General features: G+C 58.6%; 1 protein-coding gene across 3 annotated transcripts in view; it reads right to left on the bottom strand.

Moving 5' to 3' along the window:
• Window positions 1-20607, bottom strand: part of COL6A2 (collagen type VI alpha 2 chain) — a 31246-nt gene continuing 10639 nt past the window's right edge. Inside the window, exons 1-28 of one of the 3 annotated variants that reach the window (XM_055569857.1) lie at window positions 17608-17718; window positions 17359-17498; window positions 16589-17187; window positions 16363-16383; window positions 15580-15645; window positions 14262-14315; window positions 14132-14176; window positions 13812-13838; window positions 13551-13577; window positions 13408-13452; window positions 12795-12848; window positions 12332-12394; window positions 11853-11915; window positions 11482-11571; window positions 10813-10875; window positions 10162-10228; window positions 9893-9951; window positions 9464-9526; window positions 9141-9191; window positions 8861-8896; window positions 8574-8636; window positions 8426-8488; window positions 8247-8282; window positions 8014-8059; window positions 7584-7736; window positions 6965-7417; window positions 6707-6745; window positions 1-1128 (exon numbers count right to left, since the gene is read on the bottom strand). In XM_055569857.1, coding sequence (XP_055425832.1) covers window positions 530-1128; window positions 6707-6745; window positions 6965-7417; window positions 7584-7736; window positions 8014-8059; window positions 8247-8282; window positions 8426-8488; window positions 8574-8636; window positions 8861-8896; window positions 9141-9191; window positions 9464-9526; window positions 9893-9951; window positions 10162-10228; window positions 10813-10875; window positions 11482-11571; window positions 11853-11915; window positions 12332-12394; window positions 12795-12848; window positions 13408-13452; window positions 13551-13577; window positions 13812-13838; window positions 14132-14176; window positions 14262-14315; window positions 15580-15645; window positions 16363-16383; window positions 16589-17187; window positions 17359-17497 — 3084 coding nt within the window. In that variant the 5' untranslated portion in view covers window position 17498; window positions 17608-17718 and the 3' untranslated portion in view covers window positions 1-529. Of the gene's footprint in view, window positions 1129-1170; window positions 3306-6706; window positions 6746-6964; window positions 7418-7583; window positions 7737-8013; window positions 8060-8246; window positions 8283-8425; window positions 8489-8573; window positions 8637-8860; window positions 8897-9140; window positions 9192-9463; window positions 9527-9892; window positions 9952-10161; window positions 10229-10812; window positions 10876-11481; window positions 11572-11852; window positions 11916-12331; window positions 12395-12794; window positions 12849-13407; window positions 13453-13550; window positions 13578-13811; window positions 13839-14131; window positions 14177-14261; window positions 14316-15579; window positions 15646-16362; window positions 16384-16588; window positions 17188-17358; window positions 17499-17607; window positions 17719-20607 lie in introns of those variants that run through there. The other 2 variants (XM_055569856.1, XM_055569858.1) reach the window with 2 other exon arrangements.

Raw genomic sequence — 20607 nt, 5'->3', positions numbered from 1 at the left:
CTTGGAAGCTGGGGAGCAAGAGGGGTCAAAGCCTTTATTGGACTGGGGTGTGTGCACACAGGGAGGTATGGGGCCTGCTATCACAGCTCATTCTGATGGGGAAGGTGACCCCTGGAGACCTGAAAGCGGCAGGGGGGCTGTTGGGGCTGGCAGAGAGCCTTTGCGGGGCAGGGGTGGGGGGGGAGGATGAGTCTGTGAATGAGGCTGGGCTGAGGGAGGTCCACTGGAGAAGTGCACCCCAGGAAGCCTCTGGGGTCCTGGGAGGGCATAGTGGGCAGGGCCAGGGCAGATGATGAAGAGGGGAGGAGGGCTGGGGTGCCCGGAGCTATGGGATTCCCAGTAGGAGCTGGGTGGGCCGGTGTCCTTCACTCCTGACTTTATACCCATTCGTGGAGACTCATTCCTCAGCGGCTGGACCTCTCAGTGGGGTCGGAGTAGCACCATGGACAGGAGGACAGAGCCCGTAGGGCAGGAGTCACGGGGCTGGGGCCCGGGGCCTGGTGGGGGTGTGGGCTGGGGGAGGGGGTTGCTAGCAGATCCAGCGGATGAACCTGTCAAAGAAGCCGGGCTGGGCCAGGCTGTCGTAGTCTTTCTCGCGGAAGACGGCGGCCGGGTCGCCCAGGCTGATCTTGGAGAGCACATCCGTGTCCACATCGCTACCCACGGCCACCACGGTGGGCACCACGTTCTGCTTGCGCATGGAGTGTACTGCCTCATCCAGGCTGTCGTTGCCTGTGACGCCGTCGGTGAGGAACACGAAGGACAGCTCCGCGTGGCGGCGTGCCCCAGCCCGAGCGCCTTGCACCACCTGATTGATGGCCTGCACGATGCCCGTGCCCACGTGAGAGAAGGAGTTGAGGTAGCGCGCGCTCGCCAGCGCCTCCTGAATGACGGTCAGGTTGGAGGTCAGCGGGAAGGCCACTTGCTGCTCACGTGGGCCCCCGAACTGCAGCAATGCCACACGTGCGTTGAGCGGGTCGTCGTCCCTGCGCGCCAGGGTCAGCCGTCGGGACACCTCCTCCACGAAGCGCCGCACCTTGTGGAAGTTCTGCTCGCCCAGCCGCTCAGAGCCGTCCAGCAAGAAGACGATGTCCACTGGTCGCTGTGTGCACTGGGCCACGTACAGCTCTAGGAGCGAGAAGGGGTGGTGCGCGGGCGACCCACGTGAGGCCCGGCGGCCCGGCCCCTGGAGCGCCCGCCGGGCCACGCCCCGCGCTGGCCTCTTTACACTCACCCCCCCCACAGGAGCACTGAGACGCTGGAGCTTCCCCCAAGGCCACTCCGGTAGGGAACTCCCCCACCTGACAGCGCCCAGGACGTTGGTGCAGACTCCCACCGTCTCCCTGAGACCGACACCATCTCTTTTGGTTGTGCTGCCACCAGGAAATGTCCCCAACCCCGAGACTGAGGGGCCCCTTTTCACTCTACCAGCACCATCTCTGCCCAGCAGCCTCCAGGCCCTCATGGGAGGGGTCCATAAAGCCCCCTTTTTTGACCCAAGAATTGGATACGCCCCCAAAGGATCACAGTCCATGGGAAATGAGGGTGTGACTGTGTAAAAACAGCTCAAGAAGATCCTCAGACTCAACGACCTGCCTCTGGCCAGATTTCTCCAGGCTTGGGAATGTTAGAGAGAGGGGCCCGTCAACTAGATGAGGCTTTGATAGGCCAGTTGGCATAGCTGTGGCCAGGACACCCTTGCCCTCATCTGGGCAGTCACCAGCCTGGACATGCTGGACAGTGTGCGGGCAAGATTGCTGCCAGGCTGAGGCTAGACCTAGGGGACATGCCACTACACAGGCTGAAAACCCACTCCACACACAGGAGGGACCACAGGCTCGGTCCCCATCCATAGGCCAGGAATGTGCAGCCAAGCCCCTCCCCTAGCCACTGCTGAGATCGCAACTCTAACCACCCTGGGGGCTCAGCGTGGACCAGGCTGGTCCTTCCCACCTGGGTCTAGCACCTCAGCCCTTGGTCACCCCTCCTGACCTGGGCAGAAAAGGACTCTGGTCATAGCCCAGGTGTGCTGATCCAGGGCTGGGCACACAGGGGTGCCTGACCCTTGGCAGCAACCATGATGGGGCAAGGTCCTGTTTGGGTCCTGTAGGCACCAGGTGACCCCCACCCCCCTGTGCCACATGGGTCACCCTCAAGATCCGGCGAGCAACCAATTCACCCCAGCAAGCCGCTGACCACAGCACACACTCAGGTACCTTGCTTTTCAGCTTTTATAGAACGTCTGAGATGATCTCACAGCACCTGAAGGACACGCTTGGGTGTGTCCTTGGAGTGCTGCTCCCGGCAGAGGAGCGAGGGTTTCAGTAGATTTTTTTTTTCTTTTTTTTAAGGAGCTTATTAATGATGCAGCTTATCTTGGTGGTGGTGCAGATGAAGAGCAGCTTCGAGGTGGACTGAAACTGCCCAGCAAGCTCCCTCTGTGTCCCTGGCAGGCAGTCTGAGATGTAGGGACTGGTGGTGTGGGCAGGGGGAGTTTCCTCCATGTCTCAGCCAGGGGACAAGAGGACTGCACAGGGGCCCTGGGCACAGGCCAGCGGGGAGTCGGGAGCTGGGTCGTCTGTGAGGCTCTGCTGGTCTCTCTTTCTTTAAGGCCAGATAATGGCCCCTGAGAGATCCTAATCCTGGATTCTGTGACTGTGACCTTATATGGCAAAAAGGACTTTGCAGATGGAATTCAATGAACAATTCCCTTGAAATGGGGGGGACTATCCTGGGTTATCTAGCCCTAAGTGCGACCACAAGAGTCCTTGTAGGAGGAGGCAGAGGGGAAGGGGAGAAGTCTCATGACCACAGAGGCAGAGAGGGGAACTGGAGAGGCAGGAAGGACCCTCTCTTAGAGGCCCAGGGGGTGTGTGGCCCAGGACACCTTGACTTTGGACTTCTGGCCTCCAGACTGAGAGAACAGCTTCTTGCTGTCTAAAGCCTGGCAGTGTAAGGCAGGCAGCCCCCGGGAGCTCATGCAGCCAGGTGGGGCTGCACCCTGCGGCTTTAGCACAGCGCCAGCGCGGTCTCAGGGTCCCCCACGATGTCCCTGTGCACCAGTTTAAAGGTGTCAATGAACAGGTCCATCCAGTCCTGCCGCTCGTTTCCTGTGGCGAACTTGGCCCGCTCCGCAGTGTAGACCAGCACAGCCACCAGCTTGGAGTAGGCAGCTGGGTCCTGTGTGAGCTCCGTGGCGTTTAGCAACTGTTGGATCAGGGGGATGGTCCTGGGGAAGGAGACATCCGGGCCCTCTTCCGTGCGGAGGAAGGTGACCGGGGGCTCGCCGCCAGGCCACGGTCCATCTGCGGGGGATTCCAGAGAGGCCTTTCAGGGATGTGGTGGGTATGAGCACGCCTCCGGCCGCTTCTCTCCTCAGAGACGAGGAGGGGCCAAAGGCTCAGCCAGGGGTTAGATGAGGAGCCAGGGAGGCTGCACTGTTGGCCCTGAGGGCCAAGGCCAAGTAAGTGGGGCTTCAGGGAGCCCCGAGGAGATGGAGCAAGAGCTCGAGAACTGCTAGACTCTGAGCACAGATGGCTTCTGAAATGGACCCGGCCTGGTGGCTGCTGACAACTCAGGGCCCTGCCCTGGGAGCGCCTCAGCACTGCCAGGAGAATTTCCTGCCTGTTTCAGCCCTACCCGGTGCTAGGCAGGTGACCCCTGAAGCCCCTCTGGAGCAATTTCTTTAGACAAATCTGCCTCGCCCTTTAGATGTTAATCTCTAGGCCCAGAGCCATCTCCGAGGACCGAGGAATAATCGCTCAGAGAGCCTCTCGCTCTCTACCCACCCTGTCCCTGGGGAGGTCAGGGCCTACCCTCTGGGTCCAATGGGCCCAACGCCTCCTGTCCTTGGGACTGCCTCGGCATGTCCAGTTAGCTCGTCCAGGTGGCCTGGCCCATGGCCCCACCCCTGCCCTGCGCCCTTCCTTCAGGCCCCAGTGTTCCAGAGCCCTGGCCTTGGTGTGGGGAGCAGGGCTCAGGCCTCCTGGCTCTCCTCCCTCCTACAGCAGCTGTCGTGGAGCAAAACCTGCCTTTGCTGCCTTTGACTGGTGTCCAGCGTTGTTTGATGGCGGCTTCATGGTTCCGCCCCAGCTGAGTTGCCACCCAGCTCAATCCAAGCCCAGATGTGGCTGAGTCTCTGGGTGGACGGGGCCACTTGGCCCAGAAGGTCCGGGCTGCACTAGAGCGGGCAGCATCCCCCTGCGCCTTGTCTGCTCAGCCCTCAGCATGCTGGACGGAGTCCACTCGTGTCAAGGAGCACATTCTGTAGTTACATCTGGTCTCTTCCTCTCTGGGCACAGTGTCTAATTTACTTGGAAATTTAAAATCATTTTAAAGGAAATGAAGGACTTCCCTGGTGGTGGCTAAGATGCCACAGTCCCAATGCAAGGGGCCCAGATTCAATCCCTGGTCAGGGAACTAGATCACACATGCATAATGAAGAGTTCAAATGCTGTAACAAAGACCTAGCATGCCACAACTAAGACCCAACGCAGCCAAATAAATATTAAAAAAAAAAAAAAAAAAAAAAGAGGACAAGGTGGAAATTAAAAAAAAAAAAGGAGAATGAGGGTGTGAGTTTAGTGAAAGGAAGAGTTAGGAGAAGGGAGAAGGGGTCTCTCAGGGGTTTGTTCCCTTTCACTCTCAGGTCCTGGAGGCTCAGGAGAAGTGAGATCACCAAGCTGGGGACCAGCATCACTCTAATATCAAAACCAAAGACATCACAAGAAAGGTCACACAGCTCTGTTCATCTCTCATGAACACAGATGCAAAGATCCTCAACAAAATACTAGCAACTGAATCCAACAGTCTGTATCCATGTGTGTTCAGTTGTTCAGTCATGTCCAACTCTTTGCGACTCTGTGGATTGTAGCCTGCCAGGCTCCTCTGTCTATGGGATTTTTTTCAGGCAAGAATACTGGAGTGGGTTGCCATGCCCTCCTCCAGGGGATCTTCCCAACCCAGGGATCGAACCTGTGTCTCCTGTATTGGAAGTGGATTCTTTACCCACTGAGCCACCAGGGAAGCCCAACAGTGTGTGTGTGTGTGTATATACACATGTATATATATTACACACCATGACAAAATAGGATCTATGTCAGGTCTGTAAGGCTGGGTCAGCATTCAAAATCCAAAGACTCTACCTCATGATGTTGACAAGCTAAAGAAAAAACACCACCCGATCATATCATAGGTGCAGAAAAAGCATCTGACAAAATCCCACACGTGTTCATGACAGACTCTCAGTAATAGGAACGAGGGGACCAGCCTCAGTTTGTGAGAAGTAGCTACAGAGACCCTCAGCCGACTGCCCATGGTGAGAGACTCGACACTTCCCCAGCAAGATGACTGCTGGGCCCTGGCACCAGGGCTGGGCTCAGGTTTCTGCCCTCAAGAGGCCACCTGACCACAGGGCTCCTACCCTGGGAGGACTTGGGCGTCCTGAGGGCAGCAGGGGCACAGACCATGGGTTGTTTGGGTCTCTGTGGGGACACCAGCCCCTTTAGCCCCAGAGGAGATGGGGATTGGTGCTACTGGGTCAGCCTCTGGGGGTTGGGTGGCCCTGGGCACCACACACCACAGTCTCCAGCTGACTCTGGGGCCCTCAGGCCCAGGCTGTCTCTGGGATGCCCCCACTGCTCGCCATCGGCCATGGCGTGGTCACTGGTACAACCTCAGGAGCACTTCCTTGGAAGTTCTCTGTCAGAATAAGAGTAGGGACCCTTGTCCCCAAGTCGACACATTCCCTCTCCTCAGGCTGCCTTGGAGCCTTTGAACCTACCCAGGGGTCCATCTGACGCCTGGAAGGAGCCCCAGCGCCAACTTCATGGCAGACATGGGTGTGGATGCACGACCCGTGTTCCCGTCAACATTGGACCCGCCAGCAGCCCAGCCCAACCTGGCCCCTGCCCGCTGTGGCAGCCCCTACCTCCCAGAGTCAGCCCTGGAGGACCCACTTCCAGGACAGGCCCAGCACCCACAACTCAGCGCAAGGATCCAGCTGGCTCTACAACCCGGCTGGCGAGGGCAGGGCGAGCCGTGGGGGCTCAGCTCCTGGTGTCCCTGGGCACCTCCATGGCCCAGTCACTGCAGCAGAGACCTGCAGGCAGCAGCTCGATGCTCAGTGGGGCTGGACGATGCCATCCTGCCTGAGGGACCCCTTGGAGCAGCCTCTGTGGGTCCCCAGCCTCCAACACTAGTGCAAACACGTCGGGCGGGGGGCATGGCCCCGTAAACGTCTGCTTCCAGAGAGAAGATCAGACCAGCGATGCTGGGCAGCAGCAGCATGGGGCTGTCAGGGGAGAGGCCCCTCTGCCTCGCCCAGCCGCCCCTGGGCTGTGAATGTGTTCACCTCCTGGAGGGTTTAAGACCAGCCATTTCATGTATGGATCCAGGGCTTCAGCCCCAGGCAACTCTGGGGTTTCTGTCCCTCTAGGCACCCGTGTGTTTGAGACCAGTAGCTGGAGAGCCCAGCGCAGTGCCCAGTGGGCAGCTCCCCTTCCCCACATGCATGAGGTGGGGGGTGGCTGAGCACCCCCAGCCCTCTCCTAAGAAGTGCTGGGATCCTGGAGGCTGGGCCACCACAGGTCTGGAACCTGAGGCTTCTCCTGGGGGTGGCCGCACCAGCATTTCCTGAGGTCCCTGCACAGCCCTCTCTACGGCCCTGGCTGCCGACTTGTTTGGGGGTCAGTGGCGCCTGCGTTACCTGTTTGGCAGGGAAGATCCGGGCACACGATCTGGGGATCTAGGAGAGAGGAAAAGAGGCGGGGGTCCTGGTGACTCCTTCAGGTCCTACGGGGCCAGGAGCCCCTCCTCTCTCCCCGCCTCTCCCGCTCCTTCCTCGCGCAGCCCCACCTCTCCCTGCACCGCCCTATCCCTCCCTTCACCCCGCCCTCCCCGCCCCTCCCCCACCCCTCCCCCGACACCTCTCGGCCCCGCCCCCCCCGCCCCCTCCAGGACTCACCCGGGCACAGCACGTCCTCCATGTCGTCGATGAACTTCTCTGCCACCAGGTCGGAGAAGAGCGTCATGTTGCGCACCTGCTGCGGCTTGTCGCAGGCAATGGAGTACAGGTTCTCGCTCTCGTGCTTCTCGTGGAACATGTCCCCGATGCCGATGGCCGTCACCGTCACTTCGTGGTTGCACAGTGCCCGCAGGTTGAGGTCGTCGTCCCGGGGGTCGTGGCGGCCGTCTGTGATGACCACCGCGAACACGCGGGTCTTCTGGCGCCGGCTCTCCTTGATGAGCTTGTTGTAGGCGAACTTGAGGGCCGAGGGTGTCCAGGTGCCGCCAGCAATCCACTCAAGGTTCTTGACGGCCTCTTTGAAGCTGGACAGCGAGTCGATGCGCTCGTCGTCCAGCTGGATGGCTTCGAAGGTGCCCTCGTGGCTGTACTGCACGACGCCAACGCGGGTCCCTGCAGTGGGCGCGGGCTTGAGGTCAGCCTTGGCAGAGCTACGGCCCCTCTGAGACCCCTCCCGTGGACTTCCGTCTGGATCCCAGGTGCCCTGCGCGCCGGCCCCTCTCTGCTCAAGACTGCGGCCTGGCGCTCCCGGACCCCACCCCACTGCGGTGCAGCTGACCCGTCTCCGACTTGGGGTCCTTGGCGATGGCCCCCAGCCTGTTGACCACGTTGATGACGAAGTTCTTCTCCAGGGTGAAGTTGGTGTAGCCAATGCTCTCAGAGCTGTCGATGACGAACACCACATCCAAGGCGCCACAGCGCTTCTCACAGTCTGCCGGGAGCCAGGAGAGTGGTGGGGTGGGGTCAGCGGGAACCCGGCAGGAGGGCGGAGCCGGGCGAACAGAGGGCGGGAGGGGCGGGAGGGTCGCTGCGCTGACCCCCGGCCCATGGAGACACCCTTAGACGCCAGGGGCATGCACCCAAGTGCACCATGGGAAACAGTGAACGCAACCCGGAGGGCAGGACTAGGGCAGGTGACCTTGACCCCTGGACAGGAGCCCCAAGGGACACAAGTGCTCCGATGTAGCTGCGTGGGGGCCGCAACTCACCACAGCACCCGCAGGTCTCCCGCACGTAGGTCATGACGTCGCATTCCTGGAACACAGCCGGGTGGGCGGGGCAGAGCGTGAACCACGGGGAGGGACCAGAAGTGCTTCCTGGGAGCCTGCCGACCCTGTCCACCTCCTGCCCTGAGCTCACCCCCGACCTGTCTGTCCCTGCTGCCCTTTCTTAGGATTTTAAGACGCAGGAGGACCCTGAGTCCAACCCAACTGATACCTACCGTGAGGCCGGGGTCTCCTGGGGGGCCAGGCTCTCCCTGGAGGAGGAAGGGTGACAGTGAGAGGTGACATTCCTCATGGCCAAGGCTGCGAGGGCTGCAGGCCATGTGGTTTGGGTGCTTGTTGGTCAGGCTGACCCAGGGGCTGGGCCTCAGGGCCAAAGGCATGGCGACTGACCTACCTCAGGTCCTGGGGCTCCTCTCTGCCCTCGTGGGCCAGGCTCACCAGGGGGACCAGGATCTGCCTGAGAAGGAAAAGGGCAGGTGGGCTCTGGCAATGCCCTGGGTGGTCCCCGTACACGGCTCTGCCCTGGGCACGGAGGTACTCACAGGCTCTCCCTTCTGGCCTTTCCTCCCAGGTTCTCCTTTGGAGCCAAAGTCACCTCTGCTCCCCTGTGACACAGGACACCCTTGTTAATAGCGCAGAGAGCTCTGTGGCCCAGCACTGCTTCCCTGCCCCAGCCTCAGCAGACCTGCCGGCTTTTTCAGGAGGAACCCGTACTCAGCAGTGCTGGCAGAGATGCAACCCCACACAGATTCAGGGCATAGCCAGCTCCCACCCCCAGAGCTCAGCGGAGGCCAGGCACACAGACGGCCCCATGCACCACAATACGTACCTCGGGGCCGGGGGGGCCTGGCTCACCCTTGTCTCCCTGGGAAGCAATCACAGGGGTCACTCAGCAAGGGCCAAGGGCTGGCAGGCCCTGCAGCCCCGTCCCAGCCCTCACAGTGAGCCACGCAGGCTGTGGGAGAAGGTCTGAGGTTCCAGGAGGCCTGCCTCTTGCTGGCACCTCGGGCCCTTCTCCACTCACCCTAGGCCTAGCAGGAACTAGCAAGAACCTTCCCTGGTCATGGCCCTCCCCCAGTACCTGTCCCACGTCAGGTGCCAGGACTTACAGGTGCTCCTCGGGGTCCGGGATAGCTGAATCCAGGCCTGCCAGGGTCTCCCTGGGGGACACAGGAGGCCAGTCAGGGCAGGTCAGTGGGAAAATGTGGAGACTAAGCCAGCTGGCCTGGACTGGGGCAGGTGGGGAGGGGCCTCATGGGCAGGGACCGCTTTGGGAGGACATACTACCCCCAAGGGTGAGAAAATGGGGGAGGTGGGGGGGTTGCTGCTCGGCCCCTGATGTCCTCCCACACCAAGGGGGCTGAGCGGGCAGATTCCTGGAAGACTTGGTCAGGCTCCCAGCCCCATCCTGGAGGGTGGGGAGGGGGCATACCTTGGGGCCAGGCTGTCCCGAGTCTCCGCGGGGACCAGCATCACCAGGGTCTCCCCGAGATCCCTGAGAACAGAAAGGAGGCAAGGAGTCGGCAAAGAGGGGGACTGACGTCATCCTGCTCTGACCCCCAGGTGACACTGTTGCCCCATGGGGCTGGGCATCCTGAAGGTCTCTACTCTCCATGAGCCACGTCCAGCTCCCAGGCCCCACACTGCCTCCCATCTGGTAAAGCTGGATCCCTCAGGGCAGGATGAGGGTGTGAGATGCCCCCTGTCCCGCTGCCCAGGTTTTTGGGGACAGTGTCCTTCCTGCCCAAGGACAGAAGACCCAAGTGGACTGCAGGGTGGGGAAGGGGGACAATGAGGTCAAAAGACAGCGAGGGGCCTGGGTCCCAGAGCCACGGGCCCTCCTCGGCATTCTGCTACTGACCTGTTTCCCAGGCTCTCCGACAGTCCCCTGGGGACCTCTGGGTCCAGGCAAACCACGATCTCCCTGGAAGGAAGAGGGATGAAGCACCTGAGACTCACTGTGGACGTGAGCAAGGTGGGGCTGTGCTGCCCTCCGAGAGGCCCTCAGCCCTGACCACAGTGGCCCCCGGGCTGGGTCTGAAGGTGGAGGGTGGGAGAGGGCAGGGGCTCCTGGTGCAGCCCCTCCAGCAGGAGGGCACATGGCCCCTGTGACCACCCAGCCATGACCACTTGCCTTGGCTCCTTTGTTGCCAACCTCTCCAGCCAGGCCCCGGGGCCCCTCAGGACCAGGGTCCCCCTGTGAGGAGAAAGGCCAGGTTAGTTTGGTTTGCATGCGAGGGAGGTGGGAGAGGGGATCACTAACTCCCTGGAGGAGGAGGCCGCACACTGTGGAGGGTGATGCTGGAATAGCAGGCCTGTCCACTCAGCCTCATGCAGCCTGGGCAGGCAGGGGCCACCACTCATGTCCAGAGGAGGAAGCCCTCCTTGGAGCCCTTCACTCACATTTCACAGGGAGCTGGCCACCTTCGGCTTTCATCACAAGACCTCCTGTGCCAACTACAGGAACACATGTGCAGGGGAGGGGAGGGGAGGCCGGGGGTGGAGCAGAATGCAGCTTGCGCAAATGTGCATGGTGTGCATGGAACTGGCCCTGCCCAGGCCCCTCAGCAGGGAGTGCCTCTTGCTCTCCCAGACCCTGCAGGAAGCGCCCCTTGACGGTCAGGCCCTGGGGGTCGCCTTTGTTGTCTGAGGTGGACTGTGGAGGGGGTGTTGGTCATCCCTTGTTACAGGGGCCCTGTTGGCCCCTCAACCCAGTGAGACCCCAGTGCAGACACAGACACGGCCGACAATGCCCCAGGCTCCCCTAACGCAGACACTCACCTTCTCACCCTTGGGGCCGTCACTGCCTGGGCCGCCTTTGGTTCCAGGGTCTCCCCTGCGCCCCTGCAGAAAACAGGCTTGTGGAAAGGGGGGTCCTGATGGTGGGGGCCACACTGGAACCCTACTCTCTGTTCTCGCCATGAGGACTTTGGCAGTGGGGCCTGGGTCCCCCTTCAGAGTGCTTCAGCCTAGACTGTGTCCTCTGCTGGGCCAGTCTGTCCCAGCCAAGGGTCTGGGAATGATGCGGGCTGGGGGTTCAGGTGACATGACTGACACCAGCTTGGACCAGCTCTCTGCGTGGTCACTTAGGTCCCTGCTGGATTAGGCCAGGCCTCAGGCTGCGACCTCTCTGAGGGTCAGCCCGGAGATTGGCCCTGTGTGTCTCTGGGTCTAGATTTAGCCCTAGGGGAGTCCTGCTAGGGGGGTGAGATGGGGACACGGGGCCACTTCACAGGCACCAAGTGTCTGGCAGGGGCATGGTTGGGCCCTGCAGGCCACTCTTTGGTGGCCCTGCTTGGTGTCTGCAGCATGGGGACAAGGGGCACATTTAGAGACGCCAGAGGACGTTGGGCTCAGAGATGCCCGGAGCAGGGAGTGTGCTGGGGTGGCTCAGCAGGAGGGAGGGGCCAGGGGGACGGGCACCCCGGGGCTGGGCGGATGTGAACTCACAGGCTCGCCTTTGGGTCCTCGGGGCCCAGGCCCGCCCTTGGCTCCTTTCAGGCCAGGACTTCCTGGGGCTCCGTTGTTGCCTTGATAGCCCTGTGGGGAGGAGATAGCTCAGTTACAGTGATCTGGCCACATGTGTGATTGGCCAGGGGCAGGGCCCAGCCCCAAGTGGACTCACGCCCGCTGCCTCCAGAGGGACCACGTTTGCCTCAGGTGCAATATACCCCGGTCACCTGGCAGCAGGGCCAGAGAGATGGGGTGGGGGGTGCTCAGGGTCCAGGCTGGCCTGCACTACCACCTCCCTCCCTTCCTCACTGCCCCTTCACCGCATGGGGTAGCACAGGCCTCAGCGCAGGGCCTCCGGGAACACTTGCCTTGCTTCCTTTTGCCCCATTCTCCCCGGGGGGGCCTCTGCGTCCTGGGCGGCCAGGGTCCCCCTGGAAGTGTTTGGAGAAATAAAGAAATCAGCCTCTTGTTCCTCAGACCCAGGAGCAGGACAGGACCCCGGTGGGGCTGGGGGCTTGCGATTCTCCTCCTGTGTCCATGGAGCAAGCCCTGCCTCCGTGTGGGCACCCCATGACCCCCATGTGTGGGCACCCCACGGCCCCCATGTGTGGCCACCCCACGACCCCCATGTGTAGGAACCCCATGACCCCCATGTTTGGGCACCTCATGGCCCCCACTGTGGGCACCACACGACCCCCATGTGTGGGCACCCCATGGCCCCCGGCCTGATTTTCAGGGACAGCGCCTTTTGGGTGTCTAGGCTGGGTGCTGGGGGCAGGGAAAAGGCCCTGGAAGGGTGGTGGCTCCGTCTGCTCTGGCCCGCCCGCGCCATGGCCAGGTGGTCTACCTTTGAGCCTTGGTCTCCTCGCTCCCCAGGGCTGCCGGCTTCCCCCACGTAGCCATCAGGGCCCTGAGAGAAGGGAGAGGGTTGTGTTGGGCTCCTGCCCAGGGCCGTGCTTGAATTTTCTCTGTGAGCTCAGGGCCAGTTGACCAGGGGGAGGGTGACCAGCATCCCATCTCTGGACTGGATGCCGGGACCCCTTGGGCCTGGGTGGGCCGATCAGACAAGCTGCTAACCTGGGGGGACGTGCCTTGGGACTGTAGAGCAGTTCCCCTCCATCTGACTCAAGAGCCCTGAGGTCACTTGTCACGTTGTGACCCCAACACTGGCTAAACTCTGGCAGGGGTCCAGGACAGGTGGTTGGGGAGGAGCTCCACTATGGCCCCTGCCACCTGGCTTCCCGCTACAGCTGGTGGACTGACCCCCGCCTGGTGCCTAGCATCTCTCAGAGCCACCAGGCTGCACTCACCCGATCCCCGGTGTCTCCCTTGCAGCCAGGAGGTCCAATGCGCCCCAGCTTGCCCTGAAGGAGAAGAGGGGAGCAGAAGACGCATCAGGGCCGGATTTGGGGACATGAGCCCTGATGACAGGGGTCAGAGGTGCCAGGTCTGGGTACACTGGGCACCCCTTGTGGGACATCTGTGTGAATGGCTGTCAGGGTGGCACTTCTGTGAAGGTGGGAGGGCATCCCTGGGGTGTGGCCGGGAGCGTGTGGGTCTGTGGTGTCTCCTCCACATGTGTGCATGTGTGCATACATGCATGGTCTCCTGCGACACTTTTAAGTGTGCACCCATGCAGGTCTGTGAACCCCCAGCCAGTCCAGACATAAGGTCTGCAGGCCAGGCTGGGAGACTCCTGCCTGGCCAGCACCTGCTTTTCTGCAGCAAATGTCCACTCCCCTCATGCGGGTCCCCGTCTGTCCTGTGTCCACTGAGGAGGCACAACCAGGGGCTGCCCAAGCCACAGGTGTGGGCAGTGGGTGGATGGGCCCAGAAGCCCACCCCCTGAAGGACCTGAGAGTCTGAAAGGGATCATGCTCATTCCGTGGGTACTGCTGCCCTGCCCAGGGACGGTGTACTCACCTTCTGCCCATCTGTCCCGTTCTTGCCCGCCAGGCCCGGGGCACCCTGGAGGAGAGGGGAGGAGGGACCCCATTAGCTCCCTGGTACTTCCTTCAGAACAGTGGGAAGGTGGGCACCCTGCCCTTGCCCGCCGCTCTGCTCACCTTCCGCCCGTCGGCTCCAAACTCGCCCTGTGCAGGAGGAAAGAGGCCAGTTAGTGCTGATCTCCCGCATCACAGACACCACTGCCTCCAGGCGGAATCTGCCTCAGACCAAACATGAGGCCAGAGAGGCCCCAGAGGTCATGACTGGCATGACGTGGGGTCTCGTGTCCCAGCAAGGACCCTGGGCTAGCTGAAGGATGCAGCTGAGGGGGTTGGGCTGGGTGATGCCCAGATGCTCAGATGCCCAGAGTGGAATCTCACCTTCTCGCCTTTGAAACCAGGAACACCCTGAGGTCAGAAGAAAAGAAAAGAAGCATTACCACAGGTGGGCAGGGTGCTGGGACCCACCCACCAGGTCCAGGGAAGAGAAGAGGGTGTGTCGGCAGGCTCTGGTGGAGAGGTGCCACCAGGGATGATGCGACACTGGAAATACCGAGGCACTTCGCTTCCGTGGGTCAGGGGCAGGGGTGATGGACTGTGCCGGGCACAGCCTGACCCCATGGCTGGCCCCTCCTGGAGGCAGGAAGCCCTTGGCTTGTCCCCATGTCCCCACCCCCCAGGCAGGGTCAGCAGCAACTTACCTTGGGTCCAGGGAATCCAATGGGGCCTTCGATGCCTGGATCTCCCTGTGCAAGAACAGAGGGTGGTGGATGCAACCCCAGCCGCGGGGACAGGGGCCTCTGGATGGGCCGGGGTGGGGAGGGCACTCACCTGTCGCCCCTTCTGTCCAGGCTCTCCAGGCTCACCCATGTTGCCCTTGGCGCCCTGAAAGCAGATGCCAGAGAAAGGAATAAGGGAGGCATTGGGCCAGAGGAGCTCCTGGGAGGTGGTAAGACTGTGGTCCTGGGGTTGGGTGGCCAGGTGACAATTATAGCGCCACCTCGGGACCCCTAGAGTCCTGGACCCTGTCAGAACAGGCCTATCTGACCTGCTCCCTTGAGCTCTGACTGTCAGCTCTTTGAGAAGCCGCCCTGCGGTGGGGCTGGAGCGGCCCTGGGGTGGGGGTGCCCACACAGATCTACAGGACTCCAATTCTGCACCTGGCTGCTCCTGCCCGTATGTCATGCCGTGATGTCAATTCCTCTGGATCCTGTGGGGGCAGCTAAATAACACCTCAAGACAGGCCAGCTCCCCAGAATTCAAGGTTTAACTGTACAATGTGGGACTGTATTAAGTAAATGCATCTACTTATTAAGATGCTTCCAGTTTCAGGGCAAAAAGATGGGCAGAAGTGAGAGGAGGTCAGAGAAGGGAGGAGTAAGGAGCAGAAGGTCTTGGGGATCCAGGAAGAGGGAGACCACAGACAGGAACTAGTGGGTGGGCAGAGGCTTCTGAACATCTGTGCCCCATTTTGGGGTTCTTTCTGCCCCCACACTAACCACAGTGATCTCCACAGCAGCTTCCAGAGATGCCCCCTCCCCACCAAGGACCAGAGTCACAGCTCTGCCATGGGTGGCCAAAGCTGCCTCTGGTGGAAAATAGGACTGGATCTAGGACTGGAGTCACCAGGGAGGCAGCAGGAACATGTGACCAGCGGCCTGGCAGACAAGCACCTAGGTACCTCACCCCTGAATTTGGAAAGAAGCAGCTTTCTGACATGAATCACTGGCGTTTCTTATACTCGGGTAGTAATTTTGGAAGAATTTCATTTTATACACCTCTGCTGTTATGAAAATGCAGGGCCAACCTGACCTCTTAAAAACCACTTATTTAATAAATGATAAGCATGGGTGCCCTGTATGAATTTTCACCATGGTACTAACAGTAATGTACCTCGTGCTTCCTTATGTACATGGGCATGCTTGTTTACTTTAGAGGAGTATTTTATGGGCAAATCTTAATTTATAAGTATTCCTACTTTTCTGAAAATGCCATAGGAAAGGAAGTTGATAAAAACTGAATTTTAGATCCTCCAGGGTGAGAAGTGGTGAGTCCATCCACCGTGCAGTGGCCCTAAGATATATGGAGCTGGGGAGAGGTCAGAGGCTTTCCTGTGGCATCGGCCCCACCGGTGGTCTGGGCATCTTACCTTCTGTCCGCGGTAGCCCTTGGGGCCAGGGGGCCCAGGGATCTCCAGACAGCTGACCTTGTAGCACTAAAATCAGAAGCAAGGGGCAGTGTGTGAGGCCAGGGTCACAAGCACCAGGAGGGAGGGAGGGGAGTAGGCTGGGCCCCCTGGACGCTGGGCCATCCTGAGAACGGGCCTGTGTGATGGAACAGACTTGAGAGGTGTCCAGGAGGGCTCTGTGCCCACCAGGGGCAGGTTCGGGGGTCTACATGAGTGCTCTAGTCAAGTTTGGGAAACCAAGGCTGGGTTAAGCAATGACTGGCAATAGGAAGGATTAAGTTGCTGCTGGCCAGTGTCCGCTGATCTTGCATGGTAAATCTCTGTGTTCTGAGCAGCTGTCCTGGGAAAGGGCACGCTTGTAGGAGCCAGGGCTGTGAGATGGTGCTGGGGAAGCACAGGGACGAGGGTCCCACACTGGGCACACAGCTGGCCACCTGCCTTCTCCTCCTGGCCTGATTTAGGTGGATAGAGCCTGTCAGCCCGGGGGCAACCTTCAACCTCGAGCCTCATCCACAGGGATTGCAGGTGACCCTGATGCTGATCTCCTGGGCTTAAACAGCACGATTTTGGCCAAGAGCCCCTCAATCAGGCTCCAGTCTCAGGCTCCACAGGGAGCAGAGGGGTCATGCTCCCTCATCCCTTCTCATTGTCCTAGCTCCCGGGAGTGGGGTGTGGGAAGAAGTGGTCATCTCTTCTGAGTCAGAGGCCCTGGCAGCCATGGGGCTGGGATGGAGACACTCTCACCTCTCCATAGGCTTCATGTTTCTGCAGAAAAGACACAGAGAGAAACCCTGGTGAGTGGGGAACTGGAGGTGGCACCAGCTCCACATCTGGGCAGGGACCCAGGACATCAGAGCAGACATCAGACCCCTCCCCACCCCCGGCCCACACCCTTCAGTCACCTCACAGCGGATAGACAGACCTGGAGCGTGTACTGCCTCCTGCTGCCCTGCCCCAGCCCGCCACTCACCATGACCTTGATGATGCGGTTGATGGTGTCCTGGTCGATCTCAGTGGAGTCCGGCCGCATGGTCGCATAGTTGTTCCGGTAGAGCTCGTGGGGTGTGTTGGCAATGTCCCGCAGGCCCTGTTCATTCAGCTTCAGGTTGGGCGGCACCGCGAACAGCCGGATGCCCTCCTCGCGGGCCCGCTCTGCCTGCAGCTTGATGCCCCCACACGGGCTGCCGGTCACGTGACCGTCGGTGATGACCACCGCGAAGTTGACCACACCCTTGCCCACATGCCGCCGGACCTCCTGGGTCATGTTGGCCAGCATGCAGTCGGTGAAGGTGCCCCGGCGGAAGGAGCTGATGCTCTGCAAGCTCTTGGTGAAGGAGGCCCGGTCACTGCCCGGCGGGCTGAACACCTCTACCAGATCGGAGAAGTGCAGGCCGCCGTAGCGCCAGCTGAGGGCCACCTGGTCCAGGTAGAGCTCATCCTGCAGTTGGCTGATGAACTGCAGCACAAACTGCTGCATGTGGTAGAGCAGGCTGTCAGTGGGGGACTGCATGGTGATGCTCTCCGACGTGTCCAGCACGAAGTACACGTGGATTGGGCAGTCGGCCTTCTCTGGAGATGCACAGGCGTCACCTCGGGGCCTGAGCCGGTGGTCCTGGGGTCTGCCTGCTAGGTCTCCCGGCAGCCGGCCCCGCCCTCGGTCCGGCCCCGCCCCTCCACCCTAGGCCCCGCCCCATCCCTGCCCCACTCGGCCCCGCCCCACCACACCCACACCAGTCGTACCAGGGCAGCTATTCCTGTCCGAGGTGCCAGGGCTGATGACCTCCTGCTGCTGAGCATGGACGGCCCCCAGGAGCCCCCAGAGCAGGAGGGCGGAGCAGGGGCTGTGGAGCATCTTGGCAGCACCCTTGCGCCTCAACATCCTGCAAAAGGGAAGAGTGGCGCTGCAGACCGTGCCCCACCCTCACATCACCGGCCCCCAGCCCCCCTCCCCAGATGATGCTGGGGGGACACACGGAGGTCAGGAAGCACCTCAGCTCAGCGTGCGCCTTGTTCCTTTGCCTGGGTGGGGACCACAAGCACAGTGGGAGCAGAGACTGCAGGCTTTGGGCTCCATTCTGAGTGTGACGTTCACTATTCCTCCCTGCCCTGCGCAGCCTGGGTGTAGAGATTAAAGCAAGCCCCATAGGAGCATCAGGAAATCCAGGAGGGTTTCCTGCAGGAGGTGATGGATGTGCCCAGACAGAGAGACGTGTCCAGAGGAAGGGAACTCCCCGCCCAGAGGAATCTAGTTTACAGAGGGCTGGGGGCAACACTCGATTGTGTTGACTGAGAAGGTGGGGTGAGGCGCAGGCCAGGGGTTCTGAATTATACCACACACATTATACACATCACACAAACACTCCACACCACACAACCACACACACAGACATCACATACACATCATACACTCACACATCATACACACATCATACCACACATCACTTACACATCATACACATACCACATATGTTATACACATCACACACACACACTCCACACCACACACCACACACATTATACACACCACATGGCACACATATATTATACATATCACACAGACACCACACACACAGACATCATACACACATCACACACATACCACACACACATTATACACATCACACACACACTCCACACCATACACACCACATACATAGACATCTCACACACACATTATACACATACCACACACACATTATACACCTCACTCATACACTCCACACCACACACACCACACACATTCCACAAAAACACACATCATACACCACATATACACAGTATACATACCACACACACAATCCATACCCCCACACACATCACACACATACATCATACCACACACATCATACACACACCACACACACATTATACATATCACAACACTCCACACCACATATACCACACACACCACACACACATACCACACACACACATCATACACCACACGCACCACGCACTAACACACATAATTAAAAAGAGGCCCACATAATAAAGTGTTGCTGCTGCTAAGTCACTTCAGTCGTGTCCAACTCTGTGCGACCCCATAGACGGCAGCCCACCAGGCTTCCCCGTCCCTGGGATTCTCCAGGCAAGAACACTGGAGTGGGCTGCCATTTCCTTCTCCAATGCATGAAAGTGAAAAGTGAAAGTGAAGTCGCTCAGTTGTGTCCAACCCTCAGCGACCCCATGGACTGCAGCCTTCCAGGCTCCTCCATCCATGGAATTCTCCAGGCAAGAGTACTGGAGTGGGGTGCCATTGCCTTCTCCAATAATAAAGTGTACCGGTGGAAAATATTATTCTCAAATGTAATGAAAACTTCTAAAAATATCTACCCAGTGGAAAAACACAAAAGCAACAACAAAATACAGAAATACCCAAAAGGATAAATCACTTTGGCCTATGGGAGGCAATCTCCAAGGTACCCTCCTTGGAGTCCTTTCAGCCCCAAATTATCACTGACCACTGTGGCTGACAAAATAACTTGGAGTGTGTTGTGTGACTTCCACACGTGGGACATAAAAGGCATGGTGGCTTCTGCCTGGTCCTCTCTTGAACTGCTTGCTAAGGACGAGGCTGTCTGTCACGACACGAAGACGTGCCAACAGCCTTTGCAGCAGCTCACTAGGGGAGGCGATGAGGCCTCCAGCTGACAGTGGTGAGTGAGCCATCTTGGAGGCAGAGCCTCCACCCCAGCCAAGACTTCAGATGACCGTGGCAGAGCCAATATCCTGCCTGCACCTTGCAAGAGACCCTGAGCTGGAAGCACCCAGCAAAGCTTCCCTTGAATTCCTAACCTGAATAAATTACGAGATAGTAAATGCTCAGGTGGCGCTAGTGGTAAAGAACCAACATGCCAAAGCAGGAGACATAAGAGATGTGCATTAGATTCCTGGGTCGGAAAGATTCCCCTGGAGGAGAGCATGGCAACCCACTCCAGTATTCTTGCCTGGAGAAGCCCATGGACAGAGGAGCCTGGCAGACTACAGTCCATAGGGTTGCAAAGAGTCAGACATGACTGAAGTGACTTAGCACATTGTTTTAAATCACTGTTTTTGAATACTTTATTATACAGCAATAAATCACTAATAGAGGCATCAAACTCTTCTACAACATTGTAGACTGAAGATGAGACAATAATTCAGAATTTTGACAGGAAAATGAAATGACCCAAGGATGTCTCCCCAGCTACCTTATCTTTCATATACAAGAATAAACATCGCAGAAAACTAAAAATAGAATTCCCATATGATCCAGCAATTCCAATTCTGGGCATATATCCAGACAAAACTCTAATTCAAAAAGATGCATGCACCCATATGTCCCTAGCGGCACTACTTACAATAGCCAGGACATGGAAACAAGCTACATGTCCACTAACAGAGGAGTGGATAAAGAAGAGGTGGTGCATAGTTAATACACACGATGGAATGCTACTCAGCTAAAAAAAGAACAAAATAACGTCATTTGCAGCAACATGAATGTAACTAGAGATAATCAAACTAAGTAAAGTAGTTCAGAGAAAGATAAATACCATATTACATAAGTGATATGATAACACTTGTGAAATCTAAAATATGGCATAAATGAACTTATCTACCAAACAGAAACAGTCTCACAGACATAGAGAGCAGACATATGGTTGCCAAGGGGGAGAGAGGATGGACAGGGAGTCTGGGGTAAGTATGTGCAAACTAACATTTAGAAAGGATAAAAAAGAAGGACCTGCTATATAGCATAAGGAAATATATTCGATATCCTCAGATAAACCATATGGAAAAGAACATAAAAAAGAACGCATATACATGTATATCTGAATCATTTTGCTGTACAGCAGAAATTAACACAATATTGTGAATCAACTATACTTCAATTAAAAACAAATAAAGAGTAAAAAACGGATAAGCACCTCAGATGTAAATGGGCTCAGATCTATGCCACCTACACACCATTCCTAAAAAATATTCTGCAAGGAGTTTCTGCAAACAATA

Source organism: Bubalus kerabau, chromosome 2 (genome assembly GCF_029407905.1).
Source record: "Bubalus kerabau isolate K-KA32 ecotype Philippines breed swamp buffalo chromosome 2, PCC_UOA_SB_1v2, whole genome shotgun sequence".
Lineage (NCBI taxonomy): Eukaryota > Metazoa > Chordata > Mammalia > Artiodactyla > Bovidae > Bubalus > Bubalus kerabau.
The sequence above is the reverse complement of the archived record's forward strand: the minus strand, read 5'-3'. Positions and strand labels throughout refer to the sequence as shown.